The 24,320-nt window shown below is 27.7% G+C and overlaps 1 protein-coding gene across 1 annotated transcript; it reads right to left on the bottom strand.

The window, feature by feature from the left end:
• LOC107442014 (serine/arginine repetitive matrix protein 1) lies at positions 1 to 24,320 on the bottom strand. Its single transcript, XM_043045230.2, has 13 exons — positions 24,123 to 24,320; positions 20,962 to 21,051; positions 17,550 to 17,678; positions 17,186 to 17,356; positions 16,150 to 16,283; positions 15,609 to 15,719; positions 14,442 to 15,104; positions 12,708 to 12,840; positions 10,693 to 10,842; positions 9,982 to 10,082; positions 5,514 to 5,803; positions 2,887 to 3,304; positions 1 to 307 (listed from the first exon to the last, which is right to left on the bottom strand). Exons 1-13 carry the CDS (start codon positions 24,144 to 24,146, stop codon positions 16 to 18), a joined length of 2,706 nt encoding a protein of 901 aa, XP_042901164.1. The 5' UTR covers positions 24,147 to 24,320; the 3' UTR covers positions 1 to 15.

The following is a 24,320-nucleotide window of genomic DNA, read 5'->3' as shown; positions in this document are numbered from 1 at the left end:
AAGGTGCCTTTGTTTTTAAAAAAGCATCCTTTTTTTTTTCTTAGGGAGTTCTCTGATAAAGATAGTAAGAGAACCCTTAGAATAAAGATTTATTTCAATCCAAATGTAAAAAAATAAAATGATTAAAGAAAATATTCTTTCAAATATTATATTCTTTACCTTCATTCTCTGAGCAGGTGGAGATCCTCTAGATGATGAACTAGAATCTCTAGACACCTTGCGTTTTTTCTTCACTTGTCGAACCTGACGAACGGGAGAAACTGGTGGGGAATGTGAAGGTATTTGTTCTGGAGCAGGAGAAAAATGTCTGAAACAAAACAATAATTACAATCGAAAAAAATGTAAACATAAAAATATTTCTGGGCTAATAAAAATATTGCTGCAAAATATTTCCTTTATTATATATAAGTTGTAATCCTTTTTGTCTTTATTGTGCTATATATATATAGTTCTAATATAGAAAATCATTCACTTAGAAAAAACTCATCACTTATACAGTAAAAACTAAATAATTCCAAATGGGTCAGAGCAACAAATTCTAGCTACTTGAATGGCAAATCTCTTTTTTCTACAGTATACCTTATTTCCACAAAAAAGGGCTATGCATTAATAAAAATATAAGTCTATCAGAAGCAAGCTTAAAAAAATAATGGTAAAGACCAGCCACCCATAAAAATTATTAACAATAAAAAGCTTTAATAGTGACATGAGAAAAAATATTGCAACAGAAAAATCAATCATTTTTAATTCTTTACTCTTTTTTAATTGTGATCTATTTTAATAATGACAATGCCAAAAACCCTCTATTTTCTAAAATAAAAATTAATCAGGAGAATAAAAATAATAAAGAGAAATAAAACCATGATAGTAATAAATAAGAAATATTAAAGATAAAAAGACTGACTAACAAAAATAAATTGATCTTATTTTTTTAAATAAACCAATTGCTGAAATTGCTTTTATGACTCAATTTTCCCCATTACCACATTTTTCAGAGAAAGTGTCACACGGTATTAAAAACAACAATAAAAATCAAAAATGCTCTTATAGAAAAATAATTAAAGCAAAGAAAAAAAATGACTGACCAATAGTTGTAAGGAAAGAAATTTGCAAAAAAAAAAATGTAAGAAACAGAAGAAAAAATTTGTTTTACATTCCTAACTCCTACTTCAAGATTATCTGTTTGAATTCTTAAAACTTGAAAATCTCCCTATGGTATTTATTATTGCAGTATCCAGAAAAACTGTGACATCTATAAAAACGCTGATAAGGAACAAAAGTTTATTTTTAAAAAAAAATTCTCGGCATAAATCCAATCTACTTAAGATTCATTTTTCATATTCTTATTTTGCACAAACACACAAATCAAAATTTAACGATATTAAAATTCAGCACTATCCTCTGCAAGATCATTCTGGCCTACTTGTTATAGAATCCTCCAGCAAAAGGTTAAAGATGGCATTTATTTGACTCTGGATAATGGCTTGTATTTTTCAGTAAAATTTTGGTTGCACCAAATTATCTTGTAATATAAATAAAATTTCATTAAGGAAAGTTTATTTTATAAACTTCTGAAAATTCTGGCAAGATGAATTGGTATTTACTCTTTTAAATGTTACATAAATCATGGTCAAGTGTTAAGGCACACAGGAATCAAGCAGACTAAGATGAAAATGCTAAATTAAATTTTATTAATATTGACATTTCCTATGCATCCCAGAATAGAATGGATATTTCCGGAAAAGAATTGGAAGATTCCAAATTATGCCAAAACAAAAAAACTTTTTATGATAATTATATCTAAGAAATGTAAGGTATGTGTAAGAAATGTAAATGTTAAACAAGAAATGAATTTTTTAATCATGAGAAGTGAATCTTTTATTATCAGAAAAGTTTTCGATCTGGATCCTGAATAAAATTTAAGACAAAGAATTAATATAAAAAAATTATCTAGAGTCAAACACAGCACTGCAAATTTAGTTTTATTCTCAAAAACCGCTTTCAAAACAAAGATGGTCGAATAACAATCAGACAGTTAACAAAAGCAGTTAAGTAAAGAATTAAACTATTTATTTTGCTATTATTGCACATGTGACCCAATAAAAATAAAAGCAGTAACTTTAATTTGCTATCACATTTTAAGACTTCATTAAGTTTGTACAGAAATTTACTTTTTCCATGTGCTGTTGAAAATAAATAATTTTATTATAAATGATGTTTCATCTCAGAAACATCATTTATCAAGCACAACTAAGTATCACTGCTATTAACATAAAAACAGCAGTAAGTAAAAAACAAGTTTGCCAAGTCAAGTAGGCATATTTTTACAGCGGTTATAAAAATTCACTTCACTATTTTTTACAATAAACGTTTCAGTTTAAAATTAGTAACTTCAGTTTTAAAACAATGTGAATTTATTGCTCATAAAATTCCATTTTTGCAATTGCCAAAACCAAAGAACAGTGAAACTTTTCTGCAAATGCTGTGTTTAGAAAATTGCTAAGCACCCCTTAAAATAAAAATATCATATAAAACAATCCTTTTAAATATTGTTCATATTTAATCTAAACAAATTCTAACTACTGTTAGAGTGAAATTAAAGAAGTCACATTCAATGTTAAGTAAACAGCCATTAATTCTGAATTTATAAACTATCATGAAGTAGAAAATTATATTTCCACTTTTATCATTAAAATCATAGAGGAGTTTTGAAGAACAAAAAGTTCCAAAGACAAAAAATACCCCCTTTTTTTTATTATAAAAAAAACCCTTGTTTTCCATTCCAATCCTTGTGTCCATTATTATTTATTAAAAAGGAAGGAAAAAATTTTTTTAAAATGAGAAACAAGACTAAATTACAAGACTTAATTTTAAAATAAACCATACCTCTTTCTTTGATAAGTTTCACTAGGAGAGCGTCGACGAACCTCTATTGGAGAACCACCTCTTTTATCCATAGTTTCACTAGGAGACCTATGACGTCTATCTGCTGCTCTAAGAGGCACTTCCATAGGTGTCCGACGCTGTCTTTCACTAGGAGATCTACGTCTATCACCAGATCTGACAGGCATGTCACTAGGGGAACGTCCTCGCCTATCTACAGAACGCCCTTGCATTTCACTAGGGGATCGGCCACGTTTTCTTTCAACACTTCGCATCTCTTCAGGAGGTGGAGATACTGATCTCGGTCTGTTTCGAGGGCTAGGTCGCCTGCCAAATGATTGCCTTTGATTAGGTGATCTCCGGCGTTGTTCTTGTTCATAAAAACGGCGTCTGTCATCAGGGGTGTGTCTTCTACGGTCAACTAATGAGCAGGAAAAAGGAGAAGCTTTATTACGAACTACAAAATTTTTTTAAACGTAACTGTGTATTCCATTTAAGAATTACACCACAGTGCACATTTGTGATATCACATGTCAATTTTTAATAAAAACCTTGATATCGATTAAATTTTTCTTAACTTGAGTTAACTCAATTTTAAAAAAAAAATCTATGAATTTAGCTACACAATTAAACATTTTCTCACAGTATTTAAAAACTCAACAGTGGAATTTTTATACAAACTAACGAAATCTTTTCTCAATTAACACAGCATCTTATTATAATTTAGGGTTATTCCACAACATTTAACATCAGATATCTGATAACAAAACTTGCTCAATTTATTAACAAANAGTGGAATTTTTATACAAACTAACGAAATCTTTTCTCAATTAACACAGCATCTTATTATAATTTAGGGTTATTCCACAACATTTAACATCAGATATCTGATAATAACAAAACTTGCTCAATTTATTAACAAAAACTAGTAGTTTTTTCTTTAAAATTAAATTAAACTCAAATATTATAGAATAATTAGAAAATTTCTCTCAAACATTTTGAAATGCTGTGAATTTTTTTAATAAATATGAACTACAAACAGAATTATTCTCTTTTAATACAGCTACTTAATTTATTTTAGGGCCATTTCCACAGTACTTAACTTTTCCAGTAAGTAACGAAATTTGATTCATTAGTTTCTAAAAGCTTACAACTCAATTTTTAAAAAAAAGTTATAATGAGGAAGCCAAAGAGATAAAGAATTGAAACTTCAAACACATCTAAATTTGTCTAGAAAATGCCCTGTAACATAAGTAAATGAATCTAATGGAAGGATTGCATTATTACACAAAATTAAATCAACAACACAAGAAGTTTTAGAGTTGATAATAAAATGCATATTTCAATGCCAGTGATAATTTTTTGTGCTTGACTGTATACAATAAAACTAAATTAATTATTTTTTTTAAAGTAAGAATTAAAAAAAATTAGAATTGCTATACTAAATAACATAATTATAACCTTATATACCAGGGTTTCCGCTACGGTAGCTTTTTTCGCAAAATGCGAAAAGACCCCTCAAAAATGCTAAAATTCAACAAAGCATTTTCGCATTTTTGCTAAAGGATTTTACTAAATTCCATTAAAAAAAGCTTCCGCGAAAAACCATGACGCTAACATCCATGAAGAAAACTTGATCAAACAAGGAGAAAAAATCTAAATATCTTTCGCAAGAAGAACCATGACGCTAGCGTTCACGAAAAAAACGTGATCAAACGAGATGAAGCATAGCGATCAACAAAAATGGCCGTTGCATTTTCAATTTGTTTTCGGAATCTCCCAGAAAAGATTTTCAGTTTACAGAAACTGAATTACTTTGTGAATGGGGATTATTTAAACACATCTTAATGCAACGATGTAAAAACATGTCATTTAATGAATTACTTTTATTTTTATATACCAATGATGTGTCTGAACAGTACCCATTAATAACTTCTGTTATAGAGTATTGTGCAACAATACCAATGCACACTGTTGACTGTGAAAGGGGCTTTAGCTGCCTTAATTTGATTAAAACTAATATTCGAAACAGGTTGTTAATCAACCATGTAAACAATTTGTTAATGATTAATATTGAGGGCCCTGAAAGTGCATTTAACTTTCAAGAAGCATTTGTAAAATGGGCAAACATGAAAGAAAGGAAGATTGTTAATTATAAACCAAAATGTTTTGATAAATAATAAATGTGTTTTTTTTTTTTTTATAGGTATTCTTTTTGATATTCTTGTACATTAAGCTATTCTTTGTCAGATAACTTACAGTACTTGTTTGATATAAAGTAATTTTATAAGCCTAATGGCATTTTAGCATTTTGCTAAAACTTTTTTTCAGATTTTAGCTTTTTTGCTAATGAATTTTTAGACTCAGCTTAAACCCTGTTATATACCCATATTAATATAACTAATATCTAAGCTATTCAAATATTTATTACGGCATTTCATAGCTGAAGAGTAGCACAAAAATAATTAAATGTTTTAGTGTATTTAAGCAGTGATAAAAATTTTAATACGTTAAAAATTGGCATCTATTCATCTGAGAATCATAGCAATTGTCAAATAAAATATCTAAAAAAGATGAAAATAAATTAATGAATTAAAATGAACAGAAAAGAAATCAAAACTAGGTCATACCTGGAGGACGCCTGTCCATAGGAGACATTCTTCGACGATCCATTTCTCTGCGATCCGGTTCTCTGTAGTTTCGGTTGTCATTAAAGTTTCTGTCACGATTATACCAGTCTCTGTCACGTTCCCTTCCCATACGAAAGTTTCTATCTCGGTCATAGCGCCCCCTATCTCGCATAGGTGAACGGCGCTCTTGAGAAAAGGATCTTCTGCGCATTCTATCATCAGTTGGTGATCTGCGGTTTCTAAATTGAGGAGTACCACGAGCATTGCGTCTTCTAGGAGAAATACTACCTCTAAAAAATTAAATACAGTACAATTATAAACAAATCATTACTACTTTGATAACATTTTACTATTCTTAAACTCATAATTAGCATCAATGCCATTTTAAATTTCTAAACTAAAATATAATAGGTACATTTTATACACTCTATAGTAAAAATAATTACAAAGAATTTGGTATTTAACTAAAAAACTAAATTTATTAGTTTAACAGTAATTTGCCCAACTTTTCGAAAAATAAGATAGGTTCGAAGCAATAGCATTTGCCATTATAAAATGAATTAACATAAGGAACAATATAAACATTACTGTGATTTATTGAGAAATCAAAGAATTTTTTTTTAGAAATAATAAGAACTTAAGACAACAGAAGAACTTTATAATGCTACAGAATGCTCTGCAGAAGCCTGGGATTCCAAGAGTGAGAACCAGTAACAATTCTCAAATCTCACGTTATTTTTAGATCCAATCAATAATTCACTATTTATTTTATATTTTGATTGTTTTTATCAAATTATTTAAAGTAAAATGCCAGGGAAAAAAATAGCATGAAAATATATAATTCTTTTAAAAACAATATAATGAATAAATTATGGACAGAACATGCATTTTATAAAAAAGTACATAGCATTTCCCATCCCGCTTTACAAATCATAACTAAATTCACCAATAAAGAAATATATTTTCCTAACAGCCATATCATCATTTTTAAGTCCCCCCCCCCCTATTTTTTCATTATGCAAATACAGTCGGACCTCTATTTAACAAAGTTGCTAAATCCTGATAATAAGTTCGTTATATGGAAAATTTGCTAAATAGAAAATCACCTCTTAAAATACATAAACAGCACAAAACAGGTTTTAAATTCATAAACACTAGGCATAATTAAACCAGCAATTTATGCACCTTTATCTTGTAAACTAGTATCTACTATTAATTTTACAAACCTTAACCATAAATGGAATCTGCATGGAAAGCAAGAATAGAGCAAAACATTATCCAGTCTTACACTACCATGCCACATACATTTTCAACTTAAAAAAAAAAAAAACTAAATTTATGTATAAAATTACAGCTACATTTATCATAAAAGTAATTGTAAACATGCATTACCACATGCGGTCTTAAGNTACTATTTATTTTATAAATCTTAACCATATAAAAGAAATCTGTATGGAAAGCAAGAATAGAGCAAGACATTATCCAGTGTTACACTATCACGCTACATACATTTTCAACAAAAAAAAGGTAAATTTATGCATAAAATTATAGCTACATTTATCATAAAAGTAATTTTAAACATGCATTACCACATGCGTTCTTAAGTTTAATTGCTACTGATAAAATCCGTTAATTTGGACTGAGTTTTTCACTTGAAATGCAAACGAAAAGGGAAAGGGATTTTACTGCTTTGTGAAACACTACATAAAGCAGTGACTTCGAAAATTAATTCAAGTTCATTTCCCCCATAAAATGCATCAACAAGCTTGAAATGTTTTGAAAAATTTTGGAAAATAGGGAAAGTGGATCTCAAAGAAAAGTTTGTTAAATAGAAAATTCACTTCCCTATTTGGAAGTTATTTTACGAAGAAATTTCCAAAATGTTCTTAGTTCCTCGAAAATATTCGCAAAATAGAAGATCGTTAAATAGAAGTCCGACTGTACCAACATAAAATTCAGAACTAGACTAGATGCTGCTCAAAGGCATGTGAATGCAACTGTCTACTTAGAGCCTAATTCTATGATTAGTAAAGATAAAGTGATAAAAAAATTTATTCTTCTAATTAAACATTTTCAATATAATGGGTAGTTCCTTATAGTTCATTTGATATGCTCACAATTGTCTTTAAGTACTTTATTGATGATGTCAGTGTTCTGTTGAAAGAAAATTGATCCTTTAAGAACAGCTGCTATAGAGCATATAATGTTTTTCCACAAAAAGTTATCATATAATGTCTATACTATACAAATTTTGAGTCATTTATTAAAACTATAATTGCTTCAACTATGACAATATTCAAATTTTCAAGTTTGCAATAAATTAAGTTTTACGTAATGATTTGATCCAGTAAACACTTGATACATTTTATCAGTATTCTGTTTTGGTTTAAATTCTATAACTTTTTGTCCAAACGAAATTTAAAAACTAATTTAAATTTTTAATAAATAGTCCTAAAACTTCAGTAGCAAAAATTTGCATTATGTGGGAAGTATTTAAGAAATCTATACATTCACTACAAAAATAAAATAGATATTGCAGAAATACTACATGCAAATAATAATATTGTCAAAAACATGATTTTCTCCTTTTCTGTAAACAAAATAATGTAATATCAAACAATTTACTGAAGTAATAAAAAAATTATAGTTTACTGACAAAATTTATTAATAGCTAAATTACCTTTTATTCATTTTAATAAATCTATAGAGCAGTTCTAAATGAAAAATTTTTTCGTTATGAGGCTAGTGTCAAGAATAAATAAATATAATAGGTTAATTATAAGCATAAAATATTTGCTAAATTATTAAAATTAGTCAAGTTTGATGTGAAGATATGTTATTGTTATTCATTTCACAACAAGTTAACTTATAAATCAAGTTAACCATTTAGAATACTGATACGGAATACCGAGCACTTTTTTATAACTCTTGTGAATAATGAAACCATTTATTCAATATGATTAATAGGTAAATTTTAAGACAATTACTGTTTATATAGGTTACGAAAAAAATGATATCAGTTAATTACATTTCTAGTTGTTTTTTTTATGTTACATTAAAAGATTATAAAAAAAATACAATTTTATAATACTAGCATTCTTTTGAATGACCATAAAAGATAGTAATAAAAGCCATAAAAGATTAAAAACTTATTGTAATATTATTTATAAGTAATTATAATACATCTACTGACATCTAAAAGAGTGGTGTTAAAATTATGAATAACAAGATTTTTATTTAAATGCTTTTATATACTGTGGTAACTGGAATATTCAAATAAGCATCTAATTGAACCACTTAATCAAGTAAACATTATGGTACTTTCACATTGAGCTTCAACTTGAAATAAATTAAGATACAAATAAAAATAGAAAATGCCAGTCTTTCAACACATTAAATGTATGATTTCGCAAAAAGAAAAACTATTAAGTAAATGTCATAAAATTGGCTTTATGCACAATACTTGAAGAAAATTCTTATATTATTACTCACAATCGCGAGTGCCACTCTAAGGAAAATTCAAGACTGAACTTATTTTTTTTATCAATTTACACGGTCTAGCATTAGCGTTATCACTTTTCGTGAGCTGAAAATCCGAAAAAATAAATTATGTTCAGTCCCACATAATATATTAGTGACTTGGATTATTTTTTCTAAAAAAGCCTTTTTATTTTATAAGTTTATTTTTTGCAGCAGACAAAACAAAAATAACAGCTAACCTCATGTACATTTTTATAACACCAACTTTTTCTTGACGCCATTTACATCGTTACTTACTATATTATTTACTTATATATTACTTTATATCTTTACACTTTACCAGAATAAAGTTTTTTCCCTAGAGCAATAAGTTTCATTTTTTAAGGAAAATAATCATAATTAGTTTTTTTTTTTTTGTAACCTCTCAAAATATCAGGAAAAATTACAAACTCAAGCAGAATTAGATTTAAAATTTGCATACACAATCACATGAAGTTAGTCAGTCCCATTCTTTAATTGTGGTGTGATATTATCATTTGATCAAATTGATTTGATCAAATAACACAAAAGCCATTACTTTTCTTTATCTTCACAGATTTTTTTTTTTTTTTTTTTTTTTTTTTTTTGCATTTTTTTTTAAATGTACATTTTATTTATTTTTTGAAAACAATTTGAATAAAAAAATTGGAAATAAATATAAATTTGAGGATGTAATTCAGCCCATTGATTTTTTCTCAAAACTGATTTCAGTCCTCAGGACTGAAGAGTGGCACCCATGCACAATTCTTACAAAAAAGAAATTATAATTATTATGAATGCAATTTCAAAATACCTCCACAAAAACTTTTGACACAATATGTATCTTTTCTATAATAAAGAATATGAACATCCTACTGGGTTGAAACTAAAAATATTTAACTGAACAAAATTGATGAATTATTTTTTATGTAATATTACATCATATGCAGTCATAAATAAAGTGCTTTACCTGCGATCATAAGGACTAGGTCTTCCTTTTCTAGGTGAAGGAGATGCAGAATGAGATCCTGAAGACCCAGAAGAGGAGGAAGATGAACTTCTAGCAGCACCCTAATAAATATACAAAAAACAAGCAAATTATCAAAAATTTGTAAATTTGGAAGAGTGATTCTAAACTGCAATTTGAATACTCTGCATTCATATTTTTTTGTAAGAATTATATGGAAGTTTAATTTAAATTTTTTTACAACTTTAAATCCATAACTGATCCATCATTCTAACATATTTTGTAAACTTATTTGATTAAAAATTATACTCATGAAAAATGATAATTTACTCCCTCTCCTCTATATTTATTATCATAAAAAGGCTCTATAAATAAAAATGGGAAATTTTATAAATAGCAGCTTTTTTGAAGTCAATTGTCCATTAGAATAATTGTATCAAATTATTAATATCACAAACAAAATAAACAAAATTATTTTGGTAAGTTCAATAGATTAATTGAAATACTGAATGAAATGAATCATAGATAAATTTATGAATTTTAAAAATTAAGTGGATCTTACAAACAAAGTAAACATTTTACAGGGTAAACTATATGTATCACAAAGCGGTAATAAAATCTGGAAAAATTAACAAGGCTTCATTCAAAATTAACAACAACTTCATATCAAAAAATATATACTGCAATATGCATAAAATAAAAAAATTTAATTACTTTTTTGGACATTTTTGATTTGCCTTGCAAAGGCCTCCTAACTGGCGACTCTTCTTCTGAACTAGAATCAGATTCTCTGCCATGTGAACGGTAATGTCTAGTTTTTTGTATTGAATCTTTTTTAGGATTGATATCAAAAGCGTCTTTTTCCTGAAATGAAACACCAATACATGTCAACGAGTCTAATATCAATATTCGTTCAAAGTAATGAACTAAAAATAAAATATCATTATTCAGAGGTAATTGTGAACAGAACACAAAAACCCTAAAAATTTCTTTAGTAAAATCCATTTCAAAAATTTAATGTCTTTATAAATTTAAATCATTGATATTTTTAAAACATGAAATTCTAAATAAATTATATGTGGCATAATTTCAATGAATAATCATGTATAAGCTTACTTTTATTTCTAATCAAATTTCCTACCAGAAACAAATGTTTACAATTGAAAGATACCAATTATAAATTCTAGTTCTAATATTTTTAAATAAAATATAACAGAATTTTTATACATAAATGCGATCAATGATTGCTTGAAACTTCTGGACCTTGGGTTTCTGGAAACTTCCGAAACTTGGTTCGCGAAAAATGTGAAAATTCGGATTTTTCTGGAGCACAATCATTTCTAAATATTACAAATATAATAAATAACAATTTCATTTAATCCTAACATTATTTTTAATTTCAGTAAATTAACTTAAATAAAAGAAGTACTTTCAGATTTATAATAAAATCATTCTTTGTACACTTATAATATTGAAATTATCATTCTGTCTATAAAAATAAATAACTTTTGGTCCCAGCAAAGCTACTAATAAATGTAACATATCTATGTTAATTATTTTTGAGGCCAACTTGCTTGCAATAATAATTTTACAATTATTTAAAAACATTGTATTAGAAAATGAAACACCAGAAATAAAATAGAACATAGCAATCTTTATTTAGTGGTCCAGGGTTCATGCTCTACTTTAGAAAGAAAATTCAAGTACTTTTTAAGACTTATTATAAAATTCTCAAGGACTTAAATTTTGGTAAAAGATAGACTAAAATTTTACATTTTAAACTAAAATGCTTTGACGATAAGAATCGAGATTTTGTCAGAATCTGGCGCAAGTTCCCAATATTTAAAATTCCTAAAATCAGCCAAACATGCATAAAATCCTAAAATCAAACAGTATGTGTCATCATCTGAAAAACGGGAAAGTCATTCTCTCACACAAACGTGTGTAAAAAAGTTAAACACAGAAAAGCTGGAAATAGGGCTGTTTTCCTGAGTTTTCGATACTTTTCAAGGTCATTTTGAATTTTTCAAGGATTTAATATCATATTCAAGTACTTCTAGGGGCCCTTGAAAATCAAAATGAAATTCAAGTACTTTTCAAGGTTTTTTCAAGGCCGCGGGAACCCTGTGGTCACAATCGCAGATGATATGTGTAGAGATGATTAGAAAATAAAGTAATTTGCACAAATATCAAACCAAGATGCTTTTCTATACCAATTGCGACATTTTTAACTAACCACTTATTACTCACAGTTAATTTCTGATGCACATTAAGTTTTAGATATGTTATAACTTGGCATAAAACATTCCATTTGTAAGGTAAAAAAAAATTTGACTGATTTGACTAAAAAAAAAAGCTGACTGATTTTAATAATAAAGTACACTCACATAATCTTTGACACAGTTGTAGAGATGTATAGTAATCTAGTGCAAAAGTTAACACTAATTTTCAATTAAAGCCCAAAATGATTTGAGTAATAAGCAATTATTTCTTAAAAACAAACTCAATAAACACAACGAAAATATTAGATATATAAAATATGATATGATATGTCAAATATAAAATATGAACCTGTAAAATATTGAGTTACATGTAAAAATATATTGCTTAAATTGCAATACTTTCTCTAGATCACTACAATGTTTGTTTGGTTTCATTGTATTATCTTAAGAATTTTTTGGAATAAAAAATTATATAAATTGAAATAATTAATTAAGTTCAAATAATACCATTTTTTTCATGACATCTGAATGCTCAGGATCCACTGATGCCCTTTTCTTTGATTTTTTAGGAGGCTGAGGTGAAGCTGAACCAGAAGAACCGGAAGAAGCAGATGATGATTCAGACGTTGCCCGCATTTTCCTATAAAATCACCAATTAAACATGTTTAATAGATATTAATATAAATTAAATTTAAGCAGAAAAACTAAGAATTTAATTTTAATAAGAAATAAATTAAATTACAAAAAGCGAAACTTATTTTTAAATACAAACTTCAAATTATAAACTTAATGCTTATAATAACTTAATAATTTCTGCTTAACTATGCAATTCTCAATTCAGATATTTTATTAGAATGCTAAACTGCAAATAATAAACTGCAAATAGACAGCATTTAAAAAAAACAAAATTAAAATCCATAAGAACACAAGCAAGCATTAAAAATTATATATATACAGTCGAACCCCGCTATAGTGAACCGCCTGCGGACTCAGTAAAGTGTCCACTATAACCGATGGTTCACTATATCCAAATTTTTTGAAGAATATTTTTTGCATAAGACAGTTGAATGATTGAAAATTGGCTTTGCAATTTTGCATAAGTTATTTAAAAAATTATTAACTAATTAACAGATAATAAAGCAAAAATTGATGGAAAAAGTAATTACGTCGCTAAATATTAGTTTTATTTTCACTTTTTATGAAAAAAATTTGTGATTTTTGATTGAACACAATTTGATTTTAAATTGAGTTCATCAATTTTCTTATCTACAATGTGCAAAGAATGCAAGATTTTTACATTTTGAACAAGATTTCGAACCATCTTAACAAAGCATCTTCTACGCTTTCTTTCAGCTCCACGCAGTTTTTTCAATGAAACCATGTTTTTGTCGTATGCCGCAAGAATTGCACTGCAATTTTTCCAAATGTTTGAAACTGTAGATTTTGACAAGGAAATTTCCTTACACAGTGTCGATTGATTGATTTTCAGTCCCAACACCTACAAGTTTAAAGATGGAGGACTGAAAAAGATATTTAAAGAAATGAAATTTGAGTCCACTATAACCGAGTTTCCAAGTTCTAAGCTGTTCACTATAAGCGTTAAAAATAACATTATTTAAATAGGAATACGGACGGGACCGCTAAAAAAGTTCACTACATCCGAGTGTTCACTATATCCCAGGTTCACTATAGCGGGGTTCGACTGTATTTTANAAAAAAAAAAAAAATTCACATTTTTTTTTTTAAATGGAATGATTTAATTTAATCAGTGCATTTTACATTATCAGTTTTTAAAAGAATGAACATTTAAAAAAATATCATAAAGGCAAATAAATTGCAAATTTTTTTTAATTTTTTTTTGAAGGATTGTGTTTAACTTTATCATTGGAAAAAAACTGTCAATTTCCATAGGGTACATACAGCTTTTAATGTTCAGCTATGATCAAAGTGTAATCTTATACCAAACTACAATTGCTCTGTTGTCTCCCAACTCCTGCAACAGCAAATATTAACAAACTAAATTTTATGGAAAATTTAAGCGAAACTAATTTATTTTGTGCTATGATGGAGAAGAAAACCACAAATAAGTAATATTTTTAGAAACAGCAGTAAAAGATTAAGAAGTACTCTGCTGCAGTCAAGTTAGAATGCTAGTTGACTACGTCAAAAATGAGCAACATGTATCACTTTAGCTTACCATACACATATACTATCACAATTTGGTTTAAAAAAATTTATTACCTATTAGGTTTTCTTGGTAAAGAAGAATGGGGAGTTGGAGAAGAGCTTCTGCTAGGTGACTTTGCACGTGGATGCTTTCTAGGAAGACTGCGTCTTGGAGGAGATGGTGTTCGGCGTCGTACGGGGGACCTAGTACGTGAGCGACTACGCCTCATTGGTCTGCTACGAGGTGGAGGCGAACGACTTCTCCTCGGGGGTGTCTTTCGACGTTTGTGTGGGGAATGACTTCTCCTTCCTGGTGATCTACTGTACCTCGAGTTATGGCGACGATTCACTGGGGAGCGACGAGGAGACGGACGTTTCCTAACTGGTGAACGACTTCGTCGTGGGCTTCTACCTTGCCAAGACTTTGAAGGGAGAGGTGAACGGCTCCTTCGAGGCGAACTTCTTTTTCTGGGGGATCTTCTGTCCTTTACAGGAGACTTACTCCTACGAGGAGATTTCCTTCGAGCTGGAGAAGGAGACTTGCTGCGGGATTTCCCCTGAGTTGGAGATAACGACTTACTCTTAGACTTGCTTTTTCTATCAGGAGATGATTTCTTGTTATCATCAACTGGGGATAAAGCCTGACGTGGTGATCTACTTTTATGAGGAGGAGAATAATGAGCAGGAGATTTATCTTTCTCTCCTGATCGACTTCTCTGAGCTGAACGGGAACGAGACCTGTAAAAGGTATAGGCAATAAAAATCACTGTTTTAACAAACATTATTAAAACTATTTTGCAGTAAATTGCTACAAAAACTTATAAAAAAAATTTAAGATAATTTAAAAATATTGTGCAAGCATTTGACTTAACAAAAATAATTTAACAAATATAGTTTTATTTAAAATTTTAGTATTAATTACTTAAAATTTGAGAATTGAATTAAATAAAATTTGACATTTTAACATCACAAATGTCTGAGAAGTGAAGTACAGGAAATTTTTGAAAACGATATTTGCTAACGGCAAGTTCCTACATTCCGAATTTTATACCATTCTGTATAGATTGTTAGATTGTCACAGGCACAGGCTGGATAATGTATAAATTTGTTGTGCTCCAAAAATTGGTTAGAGAAAAAATTTTGAAATAATAATAAAACAGAACTTATAAGGAAAGAAAAATTGGAAACAGTCATGAAAAACTTGGCATCAAATCACATAAATATAGCCATAATTATACAAACCTTTCTTTTTTCTTAGAGTGACGAGAGGGTGAAGGTGATTTAGACCTTCTCCGACTTTTAGAAATGTTTTCTTTATCAAGGCTGGCAGTCTTTTTTGATGATTCCTCAGACCTATTGAAAACATAAAAATTAATAGCAAAGAAAGAAGAAATTTTCTATTATTTACTACTGGAAAAGAAATTACAATAAAGATTTAAAAAAAAGAAAAACTATTAACCCTAATCTATAACATGATCAGTAAGATATAATTTCATCAAGAGCAAACTAAACTATCTATTGTTAAGAGGTTCAAATTTATTATCAAACATTTCTGATGCTTTAATCAATCAGACCCACGTGTAAAAATTTTGCATATATTCGAAGAATTAAAGATTTTAAAATTTTATAACTTCAGCCTAAAAACAGTTTAAAAAATCTGTTAAAATATCAGTCACTAATATACTTTCATTTTATTACTATAGACTTTGGAATATATAAAATAAAGAATTAGAAAAATAAAAGTTAAATGTGAAAACTCATTTTGTCAAAAATCAGAATTTACTTTTCGGATTTCTTTTTTCTCCTGCCATGATCGGAAGATGAGGAGGAAGATGAAGAAGAACTATGGCGAGATCTACGCTTTTTGGACTTATCATCATACTTCTTTTGACTGGATGATAGCCTATCATGTTCTTCCTGAAATACACCAAAAATAAAATATTCAACAAGAGAATGTCACTTTTAATGCTTCTACGCTACTGATAACATTTAAAGAATTTAACATAATCTGCTTAATTTCATATCAGGAAAATTGGAAGTACTAGATAATATTGGAATTAAAACTAGCATTAATTCTTCAAAAACCTGTTATTAAAAAAAAGCAAGCAGAATATCGTCCCCTGTGTATTTCAGCATGCTATCTCGAATGAGAGCAAACACTAATCGAACTATTAATTCAAAAGTTGAAAGAGCTTTTATGCATAAAGAGTTCTATTTTTGATTTGAACTTATTTAATGCTTTTGACAATCTTACTTTAAGACTAACAAGACAAGAGAGGCAATTTTTTAACACTGAATTAAATGAGACTAAATCCAGATGGATAGAATAAATAGTTTGGAAGAAGGACAGTGTACATAAGTACAAGAAAAGTGTAAACTATTGGTTCTATAATTTCAAATTGAGTGTTATTTAGCACAACATAATAATAATAAAACAGGAAACAATATCCTTAATTGATTAGATAGCAAAGTCAAAAGTGTAATTTACTACAATTGAAAAATAGTTTTCATTTTTATACATAACAAACTTACAACTTCTGAATTATTATTTCTACTGACTCATCGGCCTCGTTCAATTTAGCCTAAGATCGAACTACAGACCTTGCTTACTTACTCCTCTAGGTGGTAACATCAAATGTGTAAATAGGTACAAATTAAATATTCTATTTTTTGGTATGAAACCATCATAATTCCAAACTGTTAATCCTATCATCTTAAATTTAGTCGAATCAGCGTTTGTTTGCAAAATAGCATTAGCTGTTTAAACAAAGACTTAAAAATTTAAATTTTTGTGTTAACTATACTGAACCAAGACTTACCATTCTTTTTTTAATTTCATCCTTCTTTTGCTCGAGAATCGCAGCAGGTATGCCATCAGTACTCTCTTCTGCGCTAATCAATAAAGTCCACAGCTCAGCCATGAATTCTCTTGCATTTTTGCCATTCAAAAATCCAGTTAAATTAATTTGCATCATGCGAGCATCAGGAAACTGAAAATTTTTAAATTATAAGCTAAGACTTGATATGAATAACATTTATAATTTTCAATAATATAATAATTAATATAATGAATTTATTTTTATAGATGGAGAATAAAAATTCATTACATTAAAAAAAATGATTTAAAATATACATTTTTACACATCGTTTTTTCTAATTTTCGTAAATCAAAGTGAATAATACCTTTTCTGCTTCCAACTGATTAAAAACAAACTCTACAACTACATCATCTTCAATGCCACCAAGCATATCAGTAATTCTTTTGGCAATCCACGGTTTAACAACATCCAGGTTGATTTTATTCATATCAATCTGTAAAATAATAACAGAAATTTAAAATTGCAGCTTTAAATTAATTCATTCTATTATATGTTTAACTAGTTGAGGCTGAATAAAACAAAGACAAATAATATTCTAAAAATATTTAACCAAAACTTACTAACTTGATCCCATGAAACAAGCAACATAATATAAAAATTAATCTTTTCAAATTACCAATGATATTTCAGCTGAATATGAAACAAAGTATTATTATTGAGTATTGCCATATACCCCGAGATAATTAAAACAAATAAAAAAATAGAAATGTATTATTTTTATAAAAAACACTTCATACATGTAATCATTGAAAAACTGAAATTGTAAAAACCAATTCTTTTAATTTTTAGATGATCAGTTATTAATGACTCTGAAGCACAAGTCTATGTCTAAATAAAATATTCAATGTTTGTGTCTCAATTGCTCGATAAATTTTAGCCTTAAAAAAACCATTGTTTGAAAATTCAAAATTATTTTTAAAAAGTAAAATATTTAGCTTTTAAGTACGCACTTGCTAATGTATAATAAAAGCTCTCTGACTTTCAGGTTTGGGATTTGAAAAAGCAATCAATGATTTTAATCAAGATATAGAGATTAAAATGATTGAATATAGCTATTACAGGGCACACTAGCCTATATTGTAGCAAATGTCTAGCATTATCGGAACCTGAAAAGTTGATGCTATATATTTCAAATCTAAAAAAAAAGAAGAAAAAAAAAATTGTATAAACAGGTGTCCCTTGGTACGGCAACAAATTTGGTTCAATTTTGTTGAAACGCAGTTACATCAGACTTGTATCTACCAAAAATTTGGCAACAAGCATTCCTGGAGAAGTAAGACATAAAGCATATTGAAAATTATTAATAGTGTAAAAGTCATAAAAGATCAAGCTAACTTAAACAATAATGAAAAGCGGTATAACAAGGTAGATTAAAAAAGAAGACATTTTAGGAACTGTCTTGGACCCGACAGATTCAGGCCAAGTTTGGTTGAAGAAGTGTAATTAACACATAACAGGAAAACCTGAATTAATAACATAACTTTAGTGTAGAAATAGGGGCTGCCCATTACGGAATTTAGAAAAAAGGTGAAGAAGTTTGAATTATATCATCTACCCACATTTCCTACAGTTTCATCCGTTCTGATGTCATCAAATTAAAAATTATCTGATTAGATTGGAATGGTCAGTTATAAATAGTTAAAAATGATCTGTTACTTAAATAAATGTCATTTTTATAATAATCTTCAATTTTAACACCAAGTACACTAGTAAAAACTAATATTCACAAGTGAAACACTAATTAATTTTAATAATAATTTCAAAAAAATTATTTTATAGTTTATTATTATGGGCATTGCTAAACATTTGTTATTTGTTTGTGGAATTTCAAGTTTTAAAAAAAAAATTTTTTCTTTCCAAAGGTAATAAATTACTAATAATTTAAATTTAACAAGAAATTCTAATCAATATGTTTGTAGTATGTGCATGTTCGTTTATTCCAAGATTGTAAATCATCAGAAGTTTGAAGATAAAACTAAAAATTTCCTTGGGGGAATTTTTTTTTTAAACCAGTAGTTAAATACATGAAGCCTTAAATTAGCAAGCTAGTCTTGTCCCTAATCATTTAAAGTAAAAAAGTCAATACAGAAACTGATAATTAAAAATCAATGCTGATACTGAAAATCTATTATACTACTTTACTTAGTAATGCTACATATTTTCCATTAGAAAATTTATAACCTTGTGGTCAGCATTCGTTCAGATAATAATCTTTTTTTAAAAAATTTAAACTTTTTATTAATTTGCAATTATTGTGTTTTTTTTTTTTTTTAATTAACAAATGTCTGCTTAGTTGAATATCTCTCTAAACAAAATAAGAAAATTTTCAGCTTAGCTAAACAATGCAATTTATAATTATAGAAAATGAATATTACTAAAATTATTCTTTTATTTTCCGAGTATTAAACTCACATGTTCCAAATTATTAACTGGTTTAATTAATCCAAATTATAAAAATATCTAAATAATCAAAATATTTAAAAATAAATTATAACTTTATGCGAAAACAAGTATTTGTTCGGTAATTTCATAATACATTTTAGTTAACAAGTACCTTTATTTAAAAAAATTTCAATCACTTAAAAAATAAAAACACTTTTAAAAAGTTTAATAATTAGTTTTCACTTAATAACATTCATCCAATTAAAAGAATTTTTTAATTCCTTCCTGAAAATATAGATTTTTACTGTTTTTATCATAGTCATAAACAAAACTGCTTGTCCCTAAACAACATGTATAAGCGGAACATCTTTTGAAATTATTCAGTACATTGATGCATATCGATAACCAATACTTAGAATTAAACAAGTTAAGAAAACAACTAAACAAAACAAAAAATATTTCAGAATAAAAAATGTATTTTTTAATTATTATTTTAGCACTGGTTTTGAAAATTAGCTAATTATTTTTTAACAAATTAATTCCTTTTTATATGAACTAAGGACAAATTGTTGAGTTGAGCAGTTTGTAGCAGTAAATAGACAGAAATTTTAATGCTTCACCTTACTACTTTTTTTTTTTTTTTAAAGGAAGAAAAGGTACTTTTCTGTGCAGACGCGAGTATATTCAACGATTCTTTAAAAAAATATTTTGAGGTGGTGGCTATTTAACATTGTTTCCTTTTAACAGAGCTCATTCTAGGTAGAAAAAAGGGCAGGGTGCAAAAGCTTAAAAAAAAGGGCATTATTATTCTAAAAAGGCAATAATTTCTTTCCATGGGCTTTACACGTTCTATTAAAAAACATTGTTAATTAGTAAAAGATTTTTTTTTTTTACTTTACTAAAAGTAGCAAAGCAATCATATTAATTACTAATTTTAATTAATAAATTAACATATATATTGAGTTAATGAGCTAATTAGCTTGGTAATTTATTTAAAATGCATGCATATATTAATAAAATAATAAATGTATGTTTTTAAGTGTCTGTAGTTATGATTTAATAATTAAAATGATTAATAATAATTATGATTTAATGAAAGGGCAAAAAGGGTATGAAGTCTTATTACATCAGGATACTAATTTACTTCAGGGGCAACAGGGTGGATTCTTTTGACTAAAAGGGGAGCAGTGTGCTGCGCCCTGTTTACCCTGCCTAGAATGAGCTCTGCTTTTAACTAACATAAAATAAATTCAAAAGTAATGATAATAAAATTTACTTGTGCCCAAATAATGGAAAAGTATTACAAAAAATTAAAATCTATGAAATATACAGACCTTACGATTTAAGATTTCATTGAATTTGAGTTGTTTTAAAAGCTTCTTCTGCTTATCACTAAATCTGTTATCCTGATCAGCACTGGTTCCCTAAAATAAAGTTTTATAATAATCAGAATAATAGAAAATGATTAATAGAAATCATTTATTTATAAACTTTTAGAGTAGGTATATGAATACAATATGGCACAGGCTAATTGCAAAATAATTGGCTTTTTTTCAGGGTTTTTGATCCACAAACAAACCCAAAAAAACTCACTAAAAAAATTCCAATAAAACCCTGGCTAAAGTTGATTTTTTTAAAAAAACATAATAAAATCCGGCCGTATACCAGTTATTATTCATTTGACTTATATTAATATATAATACACAAAACCATACTTTCAAAATGTAGTATTTTTAGATAAATTTGTTTGCAACTTTGAATTAATATAATAATTTTTCTAGATTCAAAGTTAAGAAAAATTACTTTTTATTAAACAATNTTCACAAAATACTTTTTATTAAAATTTTATTTTTGTATCCCGTAAGAAACGATAAATTCATATTTTTACCATATTTTTGTGTTGATTTTTTAATACAATTTTTAATTTTCCCAAAGTATGTCTAAATTTTCACAAAATAGGTACCTCTCAGAAAAAACTAGAAAGACCCCTGAATACACAAAACCATACTTTCAAAATGTAGTATTTTTAGATAAATTTGTATGCAACTTTGAATTAATATAATAATTTTTCTAGATTCAAAGTTAAGAAAAATTACTTTTTATTAAACAATAATTTGAGTTTTCTTAATGTTATTTGTTTTGAATTGAGCAGGTGCAGAGTACAGGCTGGAATAACTTTGCTTTTCCCTTATCTCCTTAATAAATAAGTTTTCAACTATAAATAAAATAAGCTTATGTAAGTATTATAATAAAATATTAAACATAGAATTTTTTAATTTGTTTAAAAAAAATATTTTTGTTTTATAAAATATAAAAATGAATGGGCTAAAATATTTTGTAAGTAGTTATATTTTAATGCTACAAAACAATTATTTAAATATAAAAATTCATTACATTTCATTGATTCATTACATTTCATTTCATTACATTACATTTCATTTGATTTGATTCATTACAAACCATGATAAAAAGACTGAATGATTTAAAATTAATGTTAACTTATTTTGCATTATAAATTTTATTTAATAAAAGTTTATATGATTAACTAATTATTTCACTGATCACAGCAAAACTAATTCTAAATACATAATTTAAAGAGCAATTCCAAAAACTGCTAAGAAAATTGTTAAATAAACAATAGTTATATAATTTGCTGGACTGTAAGAGACTTATTTTTTTTTTAACAAGAAAAAAAAAATGAAACTATAACTTAAGAATTAAAAAACAAATAAATAAAACAGAAAACAGCATATTTCTTTAGCCCCAATATGTTTTGATTTCTAGTAAGAGAAGGAATTAATTTAAGAGCCTTTTTTTTAATATCAGCATGAAAGTTTCGTTTTTATCTTAATTCATTATTTAATTATTTCCTATGAAAGTTTTCTTTCTTAACGAAAATTGATTTTACAGAATAAATACAGAAATCTTCTCTTTTTTACACATGACCCTTTACAAATATCACAAGTGGTTCATAATTTATTTTTAATTTTACCAGGTCAATTGGAAAATTCTAATCCGCTAAATATTACTAGGGCTTCCTCCAATTAGCCTTTACGTTTCTATTTTGAAAATGTACAAAAAATTACTCAATTAGACTTTACTTAGGCTTATTGCATTAAAACCTTTATAAAGTTATATACAACAAGCTTTCACTACTCTGAGTATATTGCTAACTGCCTGATAGAAATCAGAATTATTAACCAATGAATGATGGAGACCTTTTCTGATAAGCAAAAAAGTATGTGAGCTCACTACAAACTAAAAATTGTACGACTGATTAGAATATACTGGAACTTTTTGAATTAGCCTTGGAACATTCCCAAATTATGACTGCTATTTGCAAAGAATTCTTTATTCAATTAGGGTTGCACCAACTACAATTGCCATGGCACCTAATGGATTTTAACCTTGCACACTTGATTAAAAAAACATGAAGAGTTTTCCCTCAGGTGGCTACAAGTTATACCCTTTGAGTTAGTCCCCTATGTTGAAGCATTTTTAGTTTTTCATGGGCCGCTGCATGGAAGACTTGGCAACTATTCTGCCACAGACCACAATAGGGATATTTTATTAATTAAGGCACAAAATGCATAATGAATAAATTGGAACACAAGATCAAACCACACGCATAGTTCTGGAGATATTACTGTATATTGTGATCTGCCACGCCAACTACTATCGCCAAGGTGCCAAATAGATTTTAAACTTGAAAATTTTATTTTAAAAAATATGTAGATGTTTGCAGGGGGAGGCTACGAATTATACCTTTTGAATTGGTCCTTTGCAGAGATAATTTGTTTAGTTTCTCGCAGGCTGCTGCCCGAATGTTGCCATGACTTGGCGATTATTCTGCCACAGATCATGCAACAGAAATCTCCAGGGCTGGGGGTGGCTACGAGTTATACCCTTCGATTTGGTCCCTTTCCGTGTCTTTTTTTAGTTTAGCTGCCTGGAAGTTGCCATGGCTTGGCAATTGTTCTGCCTCTGATCATGTTATGTAAATTTCCCCAAAATTTTTGTCTAAAGTTTAAGTATTGATAAATATATTGTTACCTATGTTGAAACAATGTTCAAGTTCACAAAGAATAGGAGCTTATGCTCGCGCTATTTTGGTAAATGCGGTCAATTAAATTAAATAAACAACCAACATAGAATCAGGTAAAAAGTTAATTCGAGCATTTCAAAAATAGAAAACATGAATCAAAGTAGAGTAATATAGATCTTCAAGCATATTAACAATAATTGAATTCATTAATTTACAAGCATATCTTACTATGTTCAACATATAGATCTTAGTAAATTATAATTTAAAGAACCAAAAATTATTGCATCTAAATTAGAAATGAACTTACTAATGGATATTAATGAAACTATCATTGCATATTTGTGTATATTAACAAGCATAAAAAATTTTAGAACGAATGCGGTAACAAATATAAACAAACATTTTACAGCAAGGTTATCTGCGATTGTGAAAAAAATATTGAAAGCTTACTCGAAAGAATCCAGCGTCAGCCATTTTACAGAATGTATGTTTATGATCTTCAATTTAGATTAAGTTTATTCAGTAACAAAAACGATCAGTAGTTTACAATCAAATTTATGTTACATAATTATATGACACTATGTTAAATACACAAACAAAATTCGCCGGAACCACGGCGAGCCATTCTCAAAAAGAATGACTAACGTT

Source organism: Parasteatoda tepidariorum, chromosome 7 (assembly GCF_043381705.1).
Source record: "Parasteatoda tepidariorum isolate YZ-2023 chromosome 7, CAS_Ptep_4.0, whole genome shotgun sequence".
Taxonomy (NCBI): domain Eukaryota; kingdom Metazoa; phylum Arthropoda; class Arachnida; order Araneae; family Theridiidae; genus Parasteatoda; species Parasteatoda tepidariorum.
This window is presented reverse-complemented; position numbering and strand designations above follow the sequence as displayed.

What these genes read in the sequence shown, in the direction of transcription:
- LOC107442014 (XM_043045230.2), bottom strand. Translation starts at nt 24,146, where the DNA reads ATGGCTGACGCTGGATTCTTTCGA. An exon ending in AATCAAAAATGTCCAAAAAA is followed by an intron (nt 10,083 to 10,692) that starts GTAATTAAATTT and finishes TATATTTATTAG; the next exon opens with GGTGCTGCTAGAAGTTCATC. An exon ending in CCTAGTCCTTATGATCGCAG is followed by an intron (nt 5,804 to 9,981) that starts GTAAAGCACTTT and finishes TTAATTTTTTAG; the next exon opens with AGGTAGTATTTCTCCTAGAA.